The sequence below is a fragment of the Hippoglossus hippoglossus genome, chromosome 22 (genome assembly GCF_009819705.1).
Source record: "Hippoglossus hippoglossus isolate fHipHip1 chromosome 22, fHipHip1.pri, whole genome shotgun sequence".
Classification (NCBI taxonomy): Eukaryota; Metazoa; Chordata; class Actinopteri; order Pleuronectiformes; family Pleuronectidae; genus Hippoglossus; species Hippoglossus hippoglossus.
The window spans coordinates 24529006-24552808 of NC_047172.1; the positions used below are offsets into that span (position 1 = coordinate 24529006).

Here is a 23803-nt window from a genome sequence, read left to right on the forward strand (position 1 = left end):
AACTAAACTGTGTAATCCTTTGATCTCTTCTACTCTAGATCCACAAGGTTGTATTGATTGTACGTGCATTTCAAGTGGTAAAATTAACTAAATTACTCTTATATATCAACTGAAAGTTTCAGCCTCTTGATCTGTAATTACTGATTATTTATTATTAAAATTAAAATTAAAAGGTGCAGTGTGTAGAATTTAGTGACATCTAGTGTTGAAGTGTCAGGTTGCAGCTGAACACCCCTCACCTAACCCTCCTCTTGCAAACATGAAAGACAATCTGTGGTAACCTTCCGTTGTAAAAAAAACTCAAAAGGTGTTTAGTTTGTCCAGTTTGGGCTACTGTAAAAAACATGGTGGCCTCCATAGAGAGGACCCGCTCCTGATGTAAATCTAAAGTATTTAAATATAAAGGGCCCATTCTAGGGTAAAGAAAACAACAATTTGTACAATTTAGATGAAACACACTATTGAAAACATTACTACTAAATCTTACACACTGGACCTTTAGGAGTAAAAAAAAGTGTGATTATTTGGATGAGTTTTTGGTCTGAGAATATGAATGCACATATCTGGTGTGCATCATCTCTTAATCATCCAATGTTTTATCTCTTAAACAATTAAGTTTACCTTGAGTTTCTAACTGTATGAGATTCCTACATGTGTGATGTCTTATTGCATAAGACACATTAAGTACACTGATAGTTTAAATTGTATTCATCAAGGGGGAAATGCTGTACTGTTTGCTCCTATGTGCTTTGGCTAAGTTGGTAAAGTTTATAACAAATATCTTTCAATTATTACCCTCATTCTGGACTGCTGTTTTACCAGATTTTTTTTAAAACTGTATGTCACCTTTTCATCTTTAGTCTTCTAAACAAATACTGCTCCATGCTGATGTAGATGTTTTGGGCTCTTGAAACATAACAAAGTAGCGTCTCATCTACTTATTACTGGTGCATTAAAATAATTTATACTAATTATTAATGAACTATAACCGACATTAATAGGTAGAAGGACACTAGTACTAAAATCGTCAATACACTATTCAAATTAAGTGTCTCAGATATTGGCACCAAATGTATTAGAGTAGCAAAGACATACAATGCCATTTTCTCTCTAAATATCATTGAATTAAACAATTTGCAAAAACCTGCTTCTCAGATTTGAATCACTTAATGTCATCTCGTGTAAATACAATTGATTTCCTTGAGCAAAATAAAATATATAGTGTATTTTGTTACTATACAGTGCATAATGATGTAAGAATGGCTCTGTTTTTTTTAGAATAAATAGTAAATGGGACATCAGAACTATTGGTAGAAAATAAAGTGCCTGATTTTAAAAGAAAGACGTCAAGATACAACTAATTATTAAAGTAAGTCACCATTCCTTCCATTTGACTGAGGCTTTTTCTGCTAACGGTACTCAAACCAACTCATACTCATCCTCCACACGATAGGCTTAAGAGAAGGTAGAGAGTGGTGACTCACATTTCAAGAAAAAAAAAGAAAAGAAACAAAAAACACATATTTCCTTCGTAAAAAAACATCAACAGATCATAAACATAGAAAGCAAAATGAAACTTGAGTGTTAACTTACTGGAGTTACAGTTTATCCTGATACAGTCTAGATGGGGAAGAATAAATGACAGATGAAATTGCATCCTTCAAGGTTACTGCTGCAGACATCCAAAAACAAAAAGTCCACCCTTCCGGGGACGTACACATGCAGAAAGGTGGCCATTTTGATACGTATATTTAAATCAATGCCATATTATTATGAAATAGATTGTACATATTACATTTTCCAAAACAAGCATTTAATAGTGCATACAATAATTGCTGGATTTGTCATAGAATTGTGCTAGATGCTTTTTTAGAGCTTGTACCAGACTTCAAATGTATGAATTGTTTAGGGACAGTATTTACACTAAAATGGCCACTTGTAGTACCAGCTACATGAATTTTCCAACCCAGCACTGACTGTTGGATTTAGTTTTTAAATATTTGGCTCCAAAGCCTCTGCACCAACAAGGTGGCAGCCGCAATTCTTTTTAGACCCATGGATCTTTGATTAGCAAATCCAAATCATATTAGTAAATCTTTCAGCAACAATTTGAATTTGTAAGACAATAGTGTGACCATGACATATTTGGGCCAGAATAACAGCTGTATGTAGCTATAATGACAGTGAGGGTTGGTCGCCATGTGGCTGGTGGTTTCATGTGTCGTCAACCGCAACAGAAAAGTGGGAGCAAACAGCCACGATCCAATCAGCACCAGCACCATGCAGAGGCACAGGAACCCCAACCACTGCATCTGGAGTACTATGCTATGCTAACAAGTGTAACCCTATGGATGGATCAGAGGCTAAATCTGTGTTTACACATTAAGAAGGTTGTTTAGAACATCACGCAGATTAACCTTGGCTAAGAAATTATAAAGGCACAGACCAATTTGAGCTGCAAACACTTTGAATTAATCTAGGGTATGATTTACATGAATTAATATAGTCAGATTAGAATTTATCTAGCCATGTTTTGGCAAACAAGCTAACGTCTGCTAACATCGGTATCATTCTTACATTTTGTGATATTTACTGGATATATTTTTTACACAAAATATAAAGTAACTACATTTTCATTGTATTATTCTTTACATATTATGACTGGAAGTATTTGGGGTCACAGCCAGCTGTAGGTTTTGCTGGGCTCTGTTCTCGGGCTGTTCACCTGACGGGCCGCAGGCTTAAGGCCTTTGAAGGGGTGAATACCATCTTTTGACAAAGCATGATGGAAAATGAAGTTCGCAGGGGGAAAACGTAAAAACATAACACTGGAAAAAAAAAGCATAGACTTTCATAATAGACACCATTGCCAGCAAAGAAAACAACCACCCAGAAAAAACAGGAGGATGAAAGAGAAATTACTTCATGTCAGACTGAAAAATGAGGTTAGTGAGAAAGACAAGAATGGTTTCTCCAAATGTCCTGTAGAATGATGGACTGAAGACCAGAGGGCATACTTGGTGGAGGTCACCTCTTAGAAAGTCTCAGCACACTTTGTTCTTTGAAAAGACTTTATTAGAGATTAGACTTTAAAGCCCATTATCTCTACATCACAACATGTATTCTGATTATTGTGCTGTGACTGTCTCAAAAGTTCTGTAAATAAGAACATGGATATGACTATGGTTTGTCTTTTTCAAAGATGGGCCATACTTGTTAACCACTGAAATAATATAAGTTATGATGGTATAGCCCAAGCTGTTGTCCAGTATATAGTTGTATTCAGGAAGCAGTCCGTGGTTATCTGTGAGCACAAAACGCATTAACACCCATGCAATAGATAAAAACTCTCTTATCTATGTTCTAAAGCTGGTAGGAACCTTTAAGGGAACATAGGGATGAATAAGTGATGAAAAGACGAGATAGAAGATAGACAGAAAGAGAGTGAGAGGAGTGAAAGGACAGAGAGGTCACTGCTCAACAGTAGACCATCTCATGGTGAAGGATGTGGGTGTGGAGGCAGATGGTTTGGGTGGGGTGGGGGTCATACGATACCTAGGTTGACCGTGAGTTTGACGCGACCCCCATCCAACTCCAGCCTGAGTGTGTCGGCTGAGTCTTGGGAGTTGGTGGCCATGAGAAGGCCATAGGCTCGCTGGGAACGAAAACGCATGGAGACGTCCTCCGCCTCGGTGTGCATGATGATTGGCATCACCACCTTCATGTACATGCTGCCATCATAGGAGAGGATGGAAGCCTCTGTGGAAGAAATCCCGGTGCATAAAGAGATGTTAGCCATATTTCAAGTAAGGTTAAAGTCAGTCCCTGTGACAACATGATACTTTGTGCCAATATTCATATATCAGTCATGCCAGCGGTCTCAAGGCTGGCAACGTGGATAGCTTCGTCCACTGCTTTGGTACAGACCATGACTGGATTAACCTGCCGAGGCTCCAGGGGCACTCTGCAATGAGTAGAGCTTTACTTATGTTGGGATACCTTGTCCTAGGTTTAGCTTGCAATTTAGACACTTAATTGAGGAATATGCAACACATGAGCACAAAACTGAGAAATGTAAAAAAAATTCAAGTCTAGACCTCATTGAATAATTCCAACAAATGTTCAATTATATGAGCATAAACCATCTTGAGAGCCTGGAGCTGTCCTTTCTAGACAAAAATATACTGACTTTGAGGGAGGAATTATTGGTGTTGCGTGCAATGGCACTACCAAAGGTTTATTTAAGGAATCATTGTCATCCCTATCATCTGACATCAGTCACCTCACCAAAGAGAAGCAGATAAAGCAATTGGATCAGGGCTTGGTGTGATATATGAGTTAGATAATTTTGTGTGGCTCTTGAAGGATGTTCTAAAAATGTTGATGACCAATGAGAGAGAAAAAGTCCCCAATCTCTGACACTTGGCATTATTTACATTTTATGATATTTTTGATATGAATTACTATAATAAAGGACTAATTGGTTCGCTGCTGTGATCATGTCTGGTGAGACTACTTCTACATCTACAGATGACAAACACAAAGTGAAAGAAGGAAAAGGTTCGATAAAAACGTCAGTCTTACTCTAAATATTCATAACAAATGTGCAAATGAAGCGAACCCTGCGAGCTAGTTCAGGCAGCCAACTCGAGCTGCGCTGCTCTAATCATGTGACATACATCATGTGACATACCTCACTCTCCACAATCATCTATTATACCATCACCCCCTTTGCTCGCACTGCTGCTGGAGTATTGCTACCAGTTGCTTCAGCCCCTCCACCACCCCAGCATCCACCTGTAGGCTCCGACGGGGGGTTACAAGTATTTGCTCATCACTCCCATCATATCTGTGTTATCATATCGGGGGGGGGGGGTGATTAAGTCGTAGCCTAGACGCCAAACACTAAACCTGTTCTACTGTTGCAATAAACGTTTGAACGTGAGTTGTCTGACTGTAATGTTTCAACCGGAACTAGTCTTAACTAAAAACATTAAAAACATTCCAGTGTGGCAGGTCAATGTTAAAGGTACCCTGAAGGTACCATGGAGCAGTGTACTTATATGAGTGGGTATAGGTTTTGTTTGTCTCAAGCTTGTGCATAAGGACTGATCAACAGGTGGAGGTAACAGGCAGCAACATACCAACAATGGCAAGGGAGAAGAAGACATGAGGGAACATGGATGCTAAACACCAGTGATTTAAACCAGGAAGTTGATTCCAAAGAGGCGATTTGGTGTGTAACACTCACTGTGAGCAGAATTTTCATTGCTTACAAAAAACTCCAAAGGCCACCTTTAATGAAATAATGGGATGGAGAGGATATTAGGAGTGGGGTTACACGAGGAAGTAGAACATATAGCTATTTGCAACACACATATAAACACACACACACACACACACACACACACACACACACACACACTGTTTAATTGATTAACTGATGCTTGTGAACGTAATTCCTTTTCAACAAACTCCCATTGGATCCTTTTTTAACGTCTCTGTATATATAAATATAAATATATATATAATAATATATATTATTATGTACAATGACATGGTTTCACATGTTACACATCCTCTCCCTGCCCCCTGGCTAAAGTTCAGAAGATTCTTCCAGAGTCTGCATGTCAGACTGAAGGGCTGTGCAAGTCCTTGTCACTGTAGTACAGCACAGACAGGAAGAAGGACACTAGTCCAAAAATCCTTGAAGCTTAACCAATTTTGGTATACATGTATTCTTGAGATTTATTATTCTCAATATCACCATTGTCTGATGCGTTGATCACTGAGTACTTGGGAGCTCAGACACCGATAGATAATATAGCACCCACCCAGGGAAATCATATTGCATGTGACCTTTCTGGATAAATTGACATTGAAGATAATAAAAAAAATGAAGATTAACCAATCCAAGCCACTATGTGTCACTCAACTGAGCCAAACCTGTGTCATTCCTCTATTTCCCCTATTTGATTGCCTCAAACTGTCCGTGGTACTACCAACCACACAGTGGATACACACAGTGACACCTGAGAGCCAAATGCTTGACCTAAACAGCCCCACAACAAATGAGTATAACAACTGTTAACAACCACACCCTTGTGCCGGAATGTCAGCTTACGGCAGCAGACCCAGAAAGTTGTTGAATCTATGGTACATTTTTTGATTATTTTGTCGCTTCAATGCTTTTAATTGTTTTGCTGTTGTCAAGGTCAGTGCTCTGTTTTTGTGATGCTGCTACATTGGAATCCAGCAGACTGGTGTTTTCCTGAGATCCACCTTGGCCGTCTGAGGTGTTACAGAGCTCACAGTGGTCACAAATGGCAACTGTGACCATGACAATACAGATTGTACATGTTATCTGACCAATTACTTCACCCTCTGTGGATACAACAACAACAGTCACAGCTACCGCCACCCCTAACCCTAACCCAGTAAAGACTGAAATGAATTTGTTGTCTTATGTTGAGAACAAGCTGTTTTAATAATTAAGCCAATAGATATTACTGTCACTTGGGCTCGTTGCAGTTAGCCATGTTGATTCCTTGTCTTACAGTGTGTAGACTCATGAAAACAAGCCTCTTTTCTCCCTTATCCCATCTCCCAGCCCCCTTTTCATCTTGGTCTTTCATATCCAGTGGCTGCATTTTGTTTGTTCACAGAACTTTTGGCTTTTCAAGTTTTCAAGTGCAATGAGAACACAGCTTAAATCTGTATCTGCTGCTATTTTAAGACTTTATTCCTCACCAGCAGAGAAGAGGAAGTAGAACGAGGCGGGGAAAAACCCCAATGTGTTTCGGCAACTTTAAGCTCTCTTTTTCTTTAATGAAAGCTCACAGCCAGGATCCAACAGAATCAGCAGCTAGACACCACAGGCTGGTGTTTTTATTGCTGTTATTTCCCTGTTACTGCCCACTCTCTGTTCCACTTCATCTTACATTCATCCAAGCAGTGCTGGTTGCTGTTTTCCTGCACTCAACTGGCATCAATCTGAGGCGATTATTTGTCCTGTCACATTAACTTAATATGATAAATGAACCAATAATATGCTGAGACATTACGTGTCCTCTAAACGCCCTTTGTTCAATTTTGCTGCATGACGAGAAGGATGAAGTTTCATCAAGTGGCCAGAGGGTGGAGACACAGTCCGTCTATCTGCCTGGAAATTCTGCAGCCAGCAAAGCAGGAGGGGAAGAAAATAGGAGGTGAGGAAGTAGAAATGATGGATGGAACCCAGAGTAGGAGAAAATAAAAACAAGCTATCACTTGACTAGTGATGAGCCTAATAACTGACATATTGAAAATGGAGGTTTATAGAAACAAGAGATCTGAGAAAGACAGGGGAAAATGGAGAGTGAAAAACAAAAAGTGCCAGTACATGGACTTCAAGGACATAAACATGCAGAAAAGGGTGAAGATTAAACTATACCAGGGAGTGATATAGTTTAACTTCAAACGTCTGGAGCGTGCATTTAGAATAACAGCTTAAATAGTTTTGTTATGAGCAAATTTAAAGGTGCTATAAACTGACAATTCAAATTGTCATGTATAGTGCATTCATAACAACTATAACATTACATTTGCCTGTTAATAATTTTATTACCTTATGCTGTCTGAAGTTCTCTCAATACAACAAAACAAAATACACGACAACATTTCACGAAATGGAAAAGGATGATACATCCATGGTCAGTACATCTGATGGACTTTACTCCTAGATAGTATTACTGACCAAGGTTAGTTCAATTAAATTGACTTGACTTAATCAACAAACATAATGTTTTCTTGTGTTTTTTAAACAAAAAAAAAGTTGTGTTGTTGGGTTGTTGATGTGTAATCTAACATGTAGATAGGGAAAGATATGCAAAGATATGTTCCTGTTAGATGTCTTAAACCCTGTGAGAACCCATGAGTCTTCTTGTCATATTTGTGTCATAATTTAGGAATCTCCACTTAGAATTCCTTTTGTATGGTCTAACATGTCAAACTTCAAACATATAGTGACAGATGTATACTGTCTATACTATATGTTTACCTACTTTTTAGACTGTCACAACTTTGGCACCACACTAGGGGTTGAGTGAAAATTGGAACTTTGATGAGCTCAGAAACCTGACAGGCTCAGTAGGGTCTGCTGTACAGTTGTAACTCATTTTCTGGACAGACAGGCCCAGAATAAACCAACACACACACAGAAATACACAGATCTAAAATGCATCCCTGCATATGGATATGTAAACACTGACTGCCGACTGTAGTGAGGATTCTCAGGCCTGCAGACAGTTCCACAGCAGGAAACATCTGGACCAGCTCTTCAAAACTGGCTGCAGGCTCATTAATGAAACAGCATATTTCTGTATTGACTTTCCTATTACAGCTTGACAACATTGTCACAGGCTTCCAAATTGTTGGTTAACATTAGCGAACGTTTATGGTTATGATTTAAAATGTATGGAAAATGAACAGTGGTCTTCATGTGTCTAAATGACAAATAAACCTCTTTCCAAACAGGGCTAATTTACTGTAAGAGAGTATAAGTCAAAGTGCCAGATATCACTTTGTTGTAGTTCTGTTCTCTGTAAAGTCGCTGTCGTCTGCAGAGTTCGCTTCATAATGTGGACAGTCTGTCAAAGTCCAAACCTGCTGGTGGACTGAACACACACATGTAAGGCCCACTCAACTGAGGCGGACATTCATTGGTCCTTCTGCTGAGGTTTCCTTTTTACTGCAACTTCATTATGCTTAAATGCCCCGACTGTATATACCTTTGGAAGCATTGTGCCACTGCTAACTGTTGCATTGCCCTACATTTCTTTTAGATATGTTGTTAAACACAAACTGTAAAGGATATTTAACTGAAGACAGCCTTCAAAGGTATAAAGGGAAATCATTTAATGGTTATTATTTTTGGGCCTTTTACTTAACTGTACTATCAGGGTATCACTTACATTGTGGATATAAAGTTTGTATAACTACAGAAGAATGATGGCAGTTGTGCAGATGTTATTTGGTGGCAACCCCAGTAAAGGGGAGCTGATAAGTAGATGAAGTATCTATAGCAGACAAAAACTGCATCATACAGAATCATATGAACCACATTGCAAGATTATTTTGATATTTCATGTTCATACCTTTATCCTAAGGTTAGAGATAACAAGCTCTCCCTGAGTGATTATTTTTGTTCAGCCAGACAGAAATAAACACAGCATCAAATCAACAGCAATCATATTTTTTGATACTACGGTACTGTAGTGTTTTGGCTTGTATATAATTTTGTCCTCATGCTGTGTTTTTTTGCTCATGCAAAATAAAAAGGAATACATATCTTTTGGTCTTAACTGGTTGTAAATGTACCTTAAAATCTTCATATGAACAATGAGGTGATGATAAATATCACTCTGCTCTCTGTTCACCTGTTTGTTCACATGTACGTGTGCCCGGGTTCATCCTCAACTGCACACGAAATTAATGGCCATGTTTGGACACACGGACATCTGGGAGTGATGTCTGTTTGACAAGGTGTCAGATGATGGCCCAGTGTAATATATACAATTTAATTCTCATTACAGCTCTGAGCCGAGCTGTCAGATTAACTCTGACATGTCATATTTCTTGGTTGTTATTTTGCGTGTGTGTGTGTGTTTGTGCGTGTGTCTGTAATGACGTGCATGTGCGATGTCCCTATAGAGTGTGACCAACGGATTGATACACTTTTAACTGACTGACCTTGACCAGCTAAACCCAATGACCATTTAATACATGTGAGTTGTACAGAGGGTGAGATATATGAGGAAACTGTTGTCATAAAACCTGTGCTGCTTGGTCCTTATGAACCAAAAACTGAATGAGTCTCAGCTCACTAACGTTGCTGAGAAGAGTTAGGCCTGGTGCACACTAGAGGATTTTCAACTAGGCTCTTATAATCGTCATAACGCACACACTGGACGATTTGGCCAGAATTTAAGACCGGACATTGTTGTTTGGAGGAAACAATTTCACTGAAGGGATTCCAGAGATCTTGCAAAAAATTGCATTATAAAACGAGATTTCAGAGGAAAGGCAAACATGGAGGGTCGATGTTGTCAGCTTGCTGCACTTGCATGTGTTCTGTTTTGCAGTGAAAAACAAAAAAGAGAATGAAATCTATGGATGAAGTCATGGCTGAGAGGGTGGAATAAGCTTTTGTAGCGGGAGCTAGAGGTGAGTTGGAAATGCTTTGTTGTTTTTAGTCGTAGCTGTACAAGTACGCAACATAGGTAACACTTCCCGGTCAGCTCGCTCTTAGTGGCAATTGTGCGTATGCTCGGTATTTCGTTGGAGCAGATTGTTGTAAATATCAAACATGTTTGATATTTACAACAATCTGCTTTGATATTTACATGTTTGATATTTACAGTTTGAGATCATGAAGGCTCTGACAGAATCAGTAGCATTAAGATTATTTTGTAAACCCCTCACACTTTCGGATTATTAGTGCAGATAATTTGCTCCAACTGGCTTATAATCGGTTCCTAACACATAGTCGAATCGGGTCTAATCGGGTCTATAATCTGCCCAATTACCCTCAAGTGTGCATCATCCTTTAAGGAAACATAGCAAGTAGCTGAAGGGACAAATTTTGATAAAGGCTTACCAGCTGAGTGAGACCTGGGCTGTGTCCGAAATCACTCACTAATCACCATATAGTCCACTATTTCTCCATTTTGTAGTGCCATTGACATTTTTATATCCGATATAGTGCATATTGTTTCCCACAATGCTTTGTTAAAATAGTGTACAACTAAATGCATTTCTTCTAAGTATAAAATAAACATTCAAAGTTAATTGTTGTCCGTCATGATCCTGCAAAAATGACATAATTACCGGCGCAGTGAAAATGAGCCGAGAAGGGTCCGAAAATGTTTTTTTATTTTGTTGATGAGTTCGCTATATAATCCTCTACATAGGAGACCCTGTATAGTTAAGTAGGGGTTTGTGAATGAGTGGGTAATTTCATCTGCTCTAGTTTTGATTAGTTGTAAATTCAAACTCAACACTTCCTCCATGATTACCTGCTGTCTCACAAAAAACCTCAGCATTGTGTACATTTTCACAGCACTGATTGCATCAGTACAGTGACAGAGATATGTTGCATTCATCACTCTGATGCTGGGTTAATTTAATTTCCGTAATTAGCTCTATTTTGCTGTTTTTGTATTCGGTGTGAAGCTTCTGTCAATCATACTCAACGCTTCCTGCACAGATGTTTCAGATTAAAAGACCTTCGGCAGTTCTGGGGGCATGATTTTCTGTCAAAAAAAAGAAACAAAAGATGACATGAATTCACTCTGATATGCATCGTGATGGATGAATGTAATGATCATGTGATTTATGTGTAGTAACCATCGTTTTTCACCCAGCCTTTATTTAACATAGTTCTTCATATGTTGGTGATCATAAATCACACTGACACAACCATTCTTTGGAACCTTCTACAGACTGAAATACATGATCAGATCAGAATAGCATAATCTTTTAGCGTCACCCAGCTGAATCCCCTCGCTCAGGTGTGTAAACATTCTCATTTACAAGCACCTGCAAACTCTTCTCTTACTGGTCCCTTCGTGGTTCTGTTACATGCGTCACAAGCGTCTATTGCACTTCTGTCTGTCCTTGGAGAGGGATCCCTCACATGTGGCTCTCTCTGAGGTTCCTATGTTTTTCTTGGTGTTTTTTCCTTACTCATGTCGAGGGTTAAGGCCAGAGGATGTTGCACCTTGATGTTGTTTTGTATATATTTCGAAATACAATTTGATTAATTAATTGATGGTGGAACCAGTTTTCCGAGATCAACCGAAGTCCAATGTCTTCAGAGTCTACCTCACTCTCTCTATCAATCAGTCTCTTGAAAAAACATGCCACACACTTAAATGTTACACTACATTATCCACCAAGCCTTGTTTCAGCCTGGTTTTTCTCAAGACTCTTTGATCTACTGTGCCTTTGATTGAATCACATTTGCACATCACTTTGCGCAAAAGCTTCTGCCAAATGAATAAATGTCAAAGTCTGTAGTTCAACAGCGGCAGTCAGTCCACTTGAAAGTGCCATGTAAATATCAAACTAAAGATAAGGGAAACTTATACCACACAGGAAATTAAAGCTCTCCACTGAAAATTGTTACTTGTTGTCACGACACGTCCTTGACCTTGATCTATGGTATCATTAGGATTCCTACCTGTACAGATTTCTTAACACCTCTGTTGTTTGAGCCAAAGATGTGTTAGCATTTATAAGAAATCCATAATCTTCTGATTAAACTAATGTTAATTAGACCAAGATGTGCCTCTGCCCAAGAGTAAGAGCTGTGATGTATTATATATATAATAAATCCAGTGGATGATATAATGTTTTCATTTGGATACTGTTAAAAGAATGACCTAAATATATCATAATAGAACGATGTTCATACATGAATATCTATTAGAGGTGATAGTGTTAATAAAAAAGACATAATGAAATCTTCGGCTCCTGGTAATCATATTGCAATATTTCAATAAAATCTCTTGCAAAATGATTTAAGTCGAAATATCAGATTGATCCACTGATGCCCCATAACTTTTCCTTTCAAGAATAAAATGAGATTCAGGGGAAATAATTATCCAGCAGCCCACTGGATGAAGAGAGAGAAAAACCTGCTATAGGTAGAGAGATATGATCGGAAAGCAGTTATTTGATATGCTAAAAAGCAACAGGAGCAATTTGTGTGGGCTGGGGATGTGTTAATTAGTTTTCAACTCTGACCAGTCTTTATTAAAGTCTGGATGCTGTGGCAGAAAAGGGACGTATAAGGATACTGGTGAGTTTTAAAAACCACTGTGGGGTCCTTAGGCCTAAAACAATACAGTCCTAATACTGATGCTGTCAAGACAATAACCAATATTGATTCTTAAATATATGATGAAACATCAGTTTTGAGACGTAACAGTCAGATGCAATATTGTTTTAAAATTGTTTTACTGTCATGTAAACTGTCTGCTTGTCTGGACCTTGACCATAATGAATATGCAATGAAGCGAATGATGGGAAGAAGGACAGGCTTCAACAGTGGGTGGAGATTCGGCACTAGTCTTGAAATCTTTGAATATATACAGTAGTATTAAAAACTACATGGATAAACTATTATTACTAAGTACTTTAAAAAACCCTGTTAACCATTAAAAGCACAGCTTTTGCCCTTTGACACACATCACTATGGTAGACATACGGAATTGTTCCGATGCAACAGAACTGCCAGAGATTGTATTATTGAGATCTTAGTTAGCTGTGGTCTTGTCATAGACTACATTATATTGAAATGTCTTTTGGATTTTTTTGCCCCCTAGTGTGAGTTAATGGAGTCAGCATCATTGCAAAAACCTCTTAGTATAATTAAGTCCAGTTCACCACTAATGCATAGCTGAACATCATCATCTTTTTTAAAAGGTAAAATTAACCATAGAGCTGCCGTATTGTTCTGCATTCGATGTTGTGTATATGGAACTAAGTAAAACAATGCTGCTATGTATTCTAAATGGTGCATAACAAACTCACTGTAATGTGACTAAAATGTATTTTTATTTGACTTTTGTAAAATACTTAGGGTGGTGTACTTTATGGAACAATAAATTCAATAGAGAAAATGCTTCATGCCGTTTTGAGCAAATACTCCGGTCACTTTTAAGTTAGAGCTAATAAATGAATGGCTATAACAAGCTGCAACTGAGTAAACAAACTGGTTCAGACTTTTGTTATAGAGTTGCACCAGCATGTTGATAGGGATCCAGGGGTTGGATGGGGGGATTCAGGTGGTCAGCAGGTTGGAGTCAAACAGGACAGAGTGTTTGTGGCTGGCAGCAACTTTAGCACTTCTGTATCATCATTCTCATCATCAGGGACAAGGCAGTGTCTGTTGCTTTGTTCAGCTGTTTTATAAGCTGTTTGCTTGCTCTTTGAGTGTTCATGTTCCTACACAGTGCGTTGCCAACTGCAGTACCATACTGAGCACTTTTTAAACCTTTAACAACTTGGCCATGTTCATTTAACTTACTGTAACTTGTCAGCCTGACTGTCGAGACTTATAAGCTGACTACTGGGAACTCTACTGGTTGTTTCTCCCAACACCAGTATTGGCTCTTCACTCCAAACATTCAGTTTAAAAGACACTGGGTCCTAAGTGCCATGAGTTATATGATCTTGGTTAAGTAAAAAAGCCATGCACACTGCCTTCCAAACAAAATAAGAAGTCAGTTTACCTTAGGAGGTTTTCAGAGATTAAAACCGTGGACTTGCAGTAACTCTGGGTTCTAGATTCAACTCGTCTTCAGTTGTCATCAGAATGAGTAAATTCTTACATCACATTGAAAGCATCTTACATACGAAGACAATTGCGTCTCTGTTTGATTGGGGCACAGTGGCTGCCTCATCTCTTGACTACTCTTAAAGTCTCACCACTCAAGACTGTGCTCCTGTCTAAATGAATTGAGAAAGACCAACACCTGCACTTTCAATAGTCACAATGAGATCAAATCTACATGACACAACAATTTTTTTTCCCGCTAACAGGCTGAATGCTGAGGTTTAAAATGTTTACATGATATTGTTAACTTAAGTCTCATTTATGCTAAAAGTTGGACACATTTACAGAAACGGACAAGGCCTTCTGTCTACGCTCATTTTGTCTGTATTTGTGCATGTTTTCTAAAAGCTACGGAAGAGACAAACGAAAAAGAGCAGTGCCATGGGATATCATGGGGTGAAGTGCAGCTAACAGTTGAAACAAGAGACTTTGTGTGTTGGTAAGAAACAACTTACCTTGGGCACAAGGACAAACAACCACTTTTACCTTTTTCTAATGCTAGTTAGACGTTCCAGACCTTTGCTGAAGGAAATGTTCTCTGTCCGGATCTCTCCGAATCAGTGAATAACGAACAAAACACACCCTGATAGATCTTTTTTTCATTATTGGTGACGTCGGTCATGTGGATTTGGTTAATTTGCAACATTAGATACATTTACATGAGATGTGTGGGTTTTTTGTAGGTCTATAATTTGCTATAAGGTCAACGAGTAAAAAGATTTGTGAAGCTCTTTGTTCTTTGAAGCATTCTAGCTTTGGGGATATATATATTCCATAATAATCAATGTAAGACATTAACAGCTATTTACTGCATATGAAATGTATGTGTGAAAATAAATCATGCATATAAGCACGAATTAGAAGTTGTTTTCAAGGTCAATCACTGTGAGATGAGCAGTAAACACACAGCCTGCAGTTATACAAAGAAAGAGGTGGGATAATATTATGTCACTAAATCTAAAATGTTCTGTTTATATGTCACAACTCTATAGTGTATCAGTTATTTTCTATTAATATTTGTAACCTGGTTTTATAATGAACATGCTGGTCTGACCCACGATATGAAACATTCAGGACCAGTCACTCAAGAACTATCTCACAATGTTATTTGACATGCTCCCTTGGTTGTTTAGTTTTGTCTTATTGAGCATTCGCTACAAAAAACTAATCTGCAGGTATGCTCGAGCCAAGTTCTAGTCCTGGCTGGTGGTCACAATAGTAATTGTTGAGCAGAGTTTTTTTTCTTATTGACCTATATTTGCTCTTCCAAATAAACACTGCCAACCTGGTTTATTTACAGCCTGACTCTTCATGCTGCTTACCCAGATATATTTCCATCAGTGATGTCATCCACATTGTGCTCAGCAATCAACTTGCTGAGTACAATGTTGTCATTACTGTTGGGAAGGATGGCCAACATTATACTATAAGACCAAGATTGGATCAAACCAAAATTTATATACTGATATTTTATACTGATAAATACTTTTATAATCCTTGTTTACTTTGAAGGTATAGATGGAATAAATTGACCATTTAAGTGGAATACCACACCTACTTGTAATCTCACAGGAAATGACAATGTCCCATGTGAATCCAACTAAAAGGTCAAAACCCACAACTCAAACCCAAATAAAACAACAGACACATACAGCTACATTTAGCTGTTAAGATAGAAGCTGTGTTCATTTGCATGGTAGACCACTGTTCCTGGTCTCTCTCTCCTCTCTCTCTCCCTCTCCTCCTCCTGCTCCCTATATCTCTCTCTTCTCTCCCATCTTTTCCATCCATCTCTCCTCTCTTCCCCATTTTCCTCTGCTCCCCCCAACCGGTCGAGGCAGATGACGAGCAGTCTGGTTCTAGAGGTTTCTTCCAGTGTTTTCTCTCCACAGACGCCAAAGTGTTGCTCATTGTGGGAACTGTTTTAGTTTTTAAGGTCTTGACCTTCTATTTAAAGTGCCTTGAGATAATGTATATTATGATTTGGCACTATACAAATAAAATCGAATTGAAATGAAAAAATTGAAGGCAACCAAATATGGTTGAGGGAAGAGGCCTATGCCTTTCTTAATCTGGAAGACACTAATACTATGTTCTAAAAAAACCTCTCTTAGCATTACATAATCTACAGCATGCCAGCTGTTTATTTGTTTCTCCCTTTTGTGTTGCGCTCACAATGACATGAGAATAAGGTTCAGCCTATTAACCCATCTTCTTTAAAGAAACCTATTCTTTCAGTGGGTCACAGTTTTAATCTGTCTTCTATTACAGCATTCGATAAAGCCTTTGATCAAGACTTCTTTTATAAAAGTTACAATGACAGGTCAAATCTGTTTTTGCAGCATTAGGGCACCATTGCATCGTCTCAGAAGTGTGTTCTTAAAATGATGTAAGAGAACTTGACATGCAAACGTTTACCTCTCTCACAGGTGCGTGACCAGAAGCCAGTCCCAGTGCAGTCACAAATGAATCGGTTCCAGCCTTCCTTGCAGACGCCTCGGTTCTTGCACGGGTAGCTCTCACACTGCTTGCCTGGCTGCTTGATGCATGACGGTTTAATGCCAGCACCATTTTGTGCCTCAGCTATTTGACGGATGTCCTTACTTCGACCGTCAATGAAAAGGTCGCGTATACAGCCAACATAGCCATAGTTGAGCATCGCCGTCCAGAGCTCAGTGGGCAGTATGAGGTTGGTGCGATCGTTGGGAAGCCCCCCTAAATACATATCGCCCTCCAGGTCTAGAATCTCACTCTCACCGCTGGCTGTGAATGGGGTCCTTCTGCTGTTTACAGAAATTGTACCTGTGGTAGGTATGGAGGGAGATTAGATTAGTGACAGTGCAGGAGGCACTGATGTCAACCGTGGTACAAGATTGAACCGTGATTTCAGGAAGAAATCATTCTACAAACATTAAGGGGAAAATTTAACAGTATCAAGATCATATCACAAAAAAACATTTGGTGCAATTTTTATTAGACAAGGAACCATTCACTCACATTTCCACCTGCGGAGTCTCCAATCAACCTAACCCCAATCTGCATGTCTTTCGACTGTGTGTTTACATTTTTCTATTTCAACAATAGAGCCCAACTAATTTGCAACCACTTTTCCATTCATGTGAATTGGAAAAACAGTTTGATTTAATTTTTAAAAAGCTATTTTCAAAAACAAATCTGGTCCTGAATTATATGGAAAATTCATTAATTCACCGACTTCGCCATCACAACTGACCTGAGCGTCCATCTCTCTGGATGTCCACGTGATACCAGGCACCATCATTGACCTTTGTCTGGGTGGCCTTCACTTTGATAGTCCCAGAGCCCATGTCCAACAGCAGGTATAGGCTGCCATCCAGCAGCTCTACAGCAAAGAAATCCACCTGGACAAAGGCAAAAGAAATCATGATCAGAGTTTACCTCTCAGTCCCAATAATACCATTACATTTTGCTAAGCCCCAAACACAAATTGTTTATCTTGATTGCAGCACATAAATACAATATATTTATGTGAATATTTATTAAAAGTATTCAAATATAAACTGAGGGAGGAACATTGGAAACATCCTTGGTTTAAATGCTTATAAGTCATAGATGTATGCAACCTGTTATGAAGTGTAATGAGTAAACATTTCTTCACTTCAATTGGCCAAAATGTTATATATGATCTCTGTGATTCTTGGTCTTCCATGTTATATATAGTTTTTAGGTAAAATGCAACTGGCTTTGCTGTTTTGTCTGAAGCCCATTTTACCAGTCGTCAAGAGGATTCATAAGTCCCTCTGCCTGAATATTGGCACATATGTTTAAGATGGTATTTCTTTGAGCAGAAGGGAAATCAAACATCAATGAAATCTTGATGACTATGGTCTGACCTTGGTGTTCTTCTGGCTGCGGGCAGCATCTTTGCGCTCCTGGGGTTTGCCGTGGGTGAAGAGGATTAGGCCATTGGGCTCAGTCGTGCGGAAATCGAAAGATATGGATCCCATCCGCTTGGTGTTCCACTTGGGGAGGCTGATGTAGGCCTCGGGAGTCTCAAAAGAAATGGGGTCCAAGGTGGCCACATTCTCACACTTGTAGGACACCTCACCCTGGATTTTCATCTTAGGGTCCACGATTCGAGCCAGGCGGGACAACTCGAGTCGGATGTCATTGTTCTTATATACCACCTGTGATAGAGAAATGATAGCATTACAATCACACATCTGCTTAGGTGTGTTCAAACATGGATATTGAAACTTGGATTAATCAACCAAGTACTTAATGGTAAAATTCCAATAATTAACATTGTCAATAAAGCAAGCTGCAATTTTTCTTGTTAAACCTGAAAATAACATAAAGGTGATCAGTTATTGGAATCCAGAGTGGGCAGAAAGCTTGTGGTAGCCTCTGCAGGTCTACTAGCTGCTCCCAGCTCACTCACATTCTCTCCGTAAGTGATTCCTCCACACAAATTATAGAAACAGGCGTAAAAGAGATGTGCATCTTTTTCCTTATAATATTAGAGGCACCATGGTCTAATAAAGGCTCTTTCTTTCCCTCCCTGAGGCTATTATAAGTTCTGACAGGTTTTACATTGAAAACACCAAAACACTGATGTGACCGAAGAATAAGCTTCCACTGAACTTTAATCAAACCTTCATGTGTATGCAGGCTATGCTTTCTGATCCATACCCTACTCCGCCCACTCTAAAGTGAAGAGAACCTTCCAGTATCCCCGTCTTCACACAAAATGTGTTCACCAGCTCATCACAAAATGTGCCCATCTGCTGTTTGGTGCTGAGCATATACTGAGTGCACAGTTTCTGAAAACAGCCGCCTGCTGTAGCAGAAAATGAAACTCACCATAGTGTTCATATAAAGCTCTACATGTTGATCAGTGTGAGACACATCTTTCATATTGTTACATTGTTTTCATCAAATTGATCAAATTTACAAATAAACAACAAATGAGCTGAACTGCTCTATATTGGAAACTGGGGTCAAGATTACACCCTTAAATCCTGACCTTTATTCAATTGAAGATCCTGCATCCTGAAATGCAATATTATGAATGTCCCACCCGTAGACTGTATATAAAGATAGACAGTATGACATCCCCCCAAAAGTGAATCCAAATCATCTTGATCACACATTGGTAGCTGGCTGCAGAAAAGTAAACCCCTTCTCATCTTCTCCCATGCCTGGGATGTTTTAGCTTCATGTTTGCACAAGGGGAGACACGTCTTTACATCAGTGGTCCTCATCAAAAAGATGAACCACCCTGTGTTAATATGCTTCAAGTGAATACCAACATAAGAGGAGACTGGGAAGTGATTCTTTGTCACATGACATGGTCTGCTCTGCCTCACACTGACTAATGACTTGACAAAAGAAACAATCTCTCTCTCTCTCTCTCACACTCATTCACACACACGCACACACACACACACACACACACACACACACACACACACACACACACACACACACACACACACACACACACAGACTCAGCTGATGCGTGGCTTCCCTCAGCTAATTCAAGAGCCTGACTTGAGGCTCTGGCAAAAGATCTGTCAACCATAATGTGTACACACACACACACACACACACACACACGCACACACACGCACACACACACACACACACACACACACACACACACACACACACACACACACACTCAGTCACTTTAGCAGTTGTGCAATAGTGCTACAGAGCACAACTCACCAGTAGGGTGCATTATTCTCACCCATCAATGGGTAAAATGACTATACTTATCTGAAAAACATAATAAATGTTTATGATTTGCTTGTGGATAACCAGTGGTATAGCAGAAGAACCAGTAAAGTATATTGCCAACTACATGATATTTACTCATGCACATTTATTACCCTGTCTACATAAAAAATAGATTTAACAAAACATCTTATCTGGTACTTGAGGGGCAGAGCTGCATTCATATTGGGAGAGCAGCAAGGGAGGGGGGGGCATGTGAAAAGGGTGGACATTGATGCAGGACTAAAGCAGTGGCTGCCCAGCCTCCACCAGCTGTTCCTGAAGATGAAGATAAAGTACGGCAATAAAAATCCCAATAACACTCACTAAAGTCCTGAAAATGATAGTAAACAGCTGTCTGCCCTTTACATATGTATCTTTTGTAATTTGCGATATTCAAATGGTATTATGCTTCTGAGGGAGAATTATAAAAAAATTGTTCAGCTGTTTGGAATTAAGAGTGTTATTTATCATAATTATGATTTTTATTTAATGGAAGTAGTTATTGTTTGTGAGGTACAGATCTTTTTAAGATTAAATTATTCAAGCACAAGAAAACACAAGTGTACTTTTAGATACATTCATCTTCTAATGTTACTCTCCCCCTTTCAGAGAGCCAATCACAACCATTTATCTACAGCGTCTGATATGACAGAGTTGCGCCGCTGAAGCATTTTCGTAAACTAACATTATGGCTAGTGCAGATGTGGACAAGTTCAATTCACTATCGTAAATTGGACGTTTCATTACTGTTACTGATCTATCCAAATGCATCCAGGGGCATTTTAGTCTGCGACCTTTGATAACGCCCCCTGGATTTTGATTCTGGAATTAAACAGAGAAAGCAAGCGGGATCTCAGATCATCCTTCAGCCTGTAGCACTGTGAAACAGACAGATGTGTTAATACCAAAAGGAACACATTGATAACAGCTTTTGATGACATGCGACGACCAGTTCCAGAAATCTGCTGCTGACACCATGAAGTACAGTGCTGTGCAGGATAATGCCCTTTTGAGATAGTTTACAAATAATCAAAAAGTCCTCAAACTTAATTTTGCATGACCAACTGAAACTATATTGATTGATTAACAAAGTGGTGATTATTTATCTTCTGTTGACTAATTGAGTTGCATTAGCAAAAAATTTAAGAAGTGTTAAGGTTGCATTTACAGAGCAGATTAGAAAATATTTAGGGATTTTTGTTATAAACAAAATGTTAACATAAGCCTGCTTCTAGTAATGCCCGGATGTCTTTGCAGTCTATTAGGAGTACAAAAAATTGTAGAAAATGAAAAATCTGCATCAGTGATTTGTAGTGCACAGTACCAGCCTCCACCTTCATGCTCACACAGTTCACACTGAATTAACCCCACAGACAAGCTACAGACCCTCCTGTGCTGCATTCGTACCCAGACACACGGTTTACGTTGCTCGCCATGAAGCTCATTTTTAACCCATACAGCTTCCTGTATGAGCAAGTGTCTTTTCAATGATGGAAAGTTAATGAAAAACACTAAGTGGCCAATCTTTTATCACAGCAGCACTAAATGATGTCAATAACAACGGGAGGATGCTGTCACGGAAGGGGTTGTGTGCGTAAATTGAAATCTGCTCAAGTAGAAAATTGAGGGCCTTTTTTCCCTCTAATTCTCTAGGCAGAGAAACACCCTCTGTCTGGCTATATTTTGGGGCACATACATACACAAAACAAACACAGCCTCTTTTCCATTTCCCTCTCTTTTATATTAATGTCTCTGCTCCTGCTCTTCGCCCAGGGTTCTCTCGAAAAGAGGCCAGCGATGGCTGAGTGGGTAGATTGAGGGGATTGGCTGAGATTATCGATATTCCACCGCAGATTTGACAGTAAATCAACTTATCCCTTAAGGTGCTTGGGGACTGGATGGAAGATTGTCTTTTTCCTCTTCTCTCCTCACTTTATTGCCTTTCCTTCTCTTTCTGTTCCATCCATTCTGCTCTCTCTCCTTCCAGATCCATCTATCTCATTCCCCCACCTCCCTACAAGAAACGACCATTATGTCTGCTGCTCTGACTGAACATAAGTAACCTGAGCCCCTTCAGCGGCTCCATCGCTTTCTCTTCCAAAACAAAAGCCTAAATAAGAATGACAGTCTCTTCAGACCCACCGCCAGCACAGAAGGGATAGCAAACAACCGGCTTAGTAGAGAACATTAATAATAATAGAATCCACATTTCTGTCTCTATTGTTAACTGCTATGATGTTATAATAGTGAGTTATGATGTATTTGTTGTGCTCATCTTTACTCTATAAAGATCTGCATCTGGATTCTGCAGCACCAAGGATCCATACTCTCTGCCAATAAATTCCACAGATATTTTGACACCGATTTCCACAACAACCAGTAGCAAGGAAATCTGCATCATGTACAAATGGCAGATAAAAGGTAAAAGGGCTTCTGTCCATAAGGATAATGCAAAGCTCCAACCTGCAACCACTGCTTCTGCAGCTGGGGTGAACCTGGGTTATGGATGGTACTCTGAACCTGCTCATTTTATCAAAATGTGACAGAGGGGTTTCAAAAAGCTATTAAAGAGCAGTGAATTTAGCTGCCCCTCAGGACATAATACAGGTTGAAATGAATCTTCAGGATAACCCTCCTCATGGTAAGATGTGAAGCTGCCAGAGATTCAGGAGAATTTTTTTACAGAGATTGGTGAAATCTGCTTGTGTACATTTATAAGGATTTTAGGGTGCAACATCATCGTGACAATAAAATGTCATCATGAGAGTAATGCAGCTTCAACATGTCAACCTCGATGTCCGAGCGACACTGGCTGCATGAGCGTCGCATGTGCGAAGCAGAACGTCTCACTTTTCATTGTAGTGATCATACCAGCAGACACGCTGCCTGTGCAGACAACAGAGGCCTGCGACACGCTGCAGGTCAGGGCTTAGCCGTCATACACTGCTCATACAGCCAGTGGCGTGGGCGTTAGGGTATAGAGGTTTAAGATGTGCATCCAGCCTCTTACCTGTTAAGGAGGAACATTCTGAAACATTCAGACATTATGTGGTTAATTTTCATTTTTACAAAGGGGGAGGCTACTAAAATATGTAATTTGGAAGCAATGTTAGTGACACCCATGAGACATAATTCCTCTTCTACCTAATCAGTTGAATTCTCAGATCCGCCCATAAGAAGAAGTTGGAATTATTGAGACTCAGCACTAAAATGTGCACTTTACTTAACCTGGACCATTGTGGACATTGATGGAATTTCTGGCCATTCGTCTCTATAAAAGAGTCCTGCAGATAATTGGTTCTTTGTTGTTCCCTGTGAATAGTAAAGTCCTCAGACTGAGTAGCAAAGGACTGTCTGATTAACCAATCTCACAGAGTCACATTTGCAATTTTTTCTATGGCAGCAAATCGAGCATGTCCAAACCATCAGGGTTAGCAATTGTTAAAAAAAGCATTATTAAGATTCAAGTAATTTTTTTACCAGCCATGAAATATAAAAAAATCAATGAGCTGTCTGTAGTATGACGTACTTCCCATTTCCGCAATGCCCGTCGGTTACCTTCCTGTCGACGCCAGACTGTTACTCTGGCAACTAACTTGATCTCCACACAGTGTTTCTCGTGCTTCGATATTTTTGTCACTCTCACAGTTAACTTTGTATATA

The 23803-nt window shown here is 39.3% G+C and overlaps 1 protein-coding gene across 6 annotated transcripts in view; it reads right to left on the minus strand.

The window, feature by feature from the left end:
* The window catches only part of nrxn3a (neurexin 3a), a 184864-nt gene that overhangs the window by 63581 nt on the left and 97480 nt on the right, over positions 1-23803 (minus strand). For 5 of the 6 annotated variants that reach the window (XR_004612656.1, XR_004612655.1, XM_034575844.1 and 2 more), the window contains exons 8-12: positions 18253-18546; positions 17613-17760; positions 16799-17182; positions 3556-3759; positions 1594-1620 (exon numbers count right to left, since the gene is read on the minus strand). Coding sequence is in view for 4 of the 6 variants with exons in the window: in XM_034575844.1 (XP_034431735.1) it covers positions 1594-1620; positions 3556-3759; positions 16799-17182; positions 17613-17760; positions 18253-18546 (1057 nt within the window). In the remaining 2 variants the exon portion in view is untranslated. The remainder of the gene's footprint in view (positions 1-1593; positions 1621-3555; positions 3760-16798; positions 17183-17612; positions 17761-18252; positions 18547-23803) is intronic. The other variant, XM_034575845.1, reaches the window with a different exon arrangement.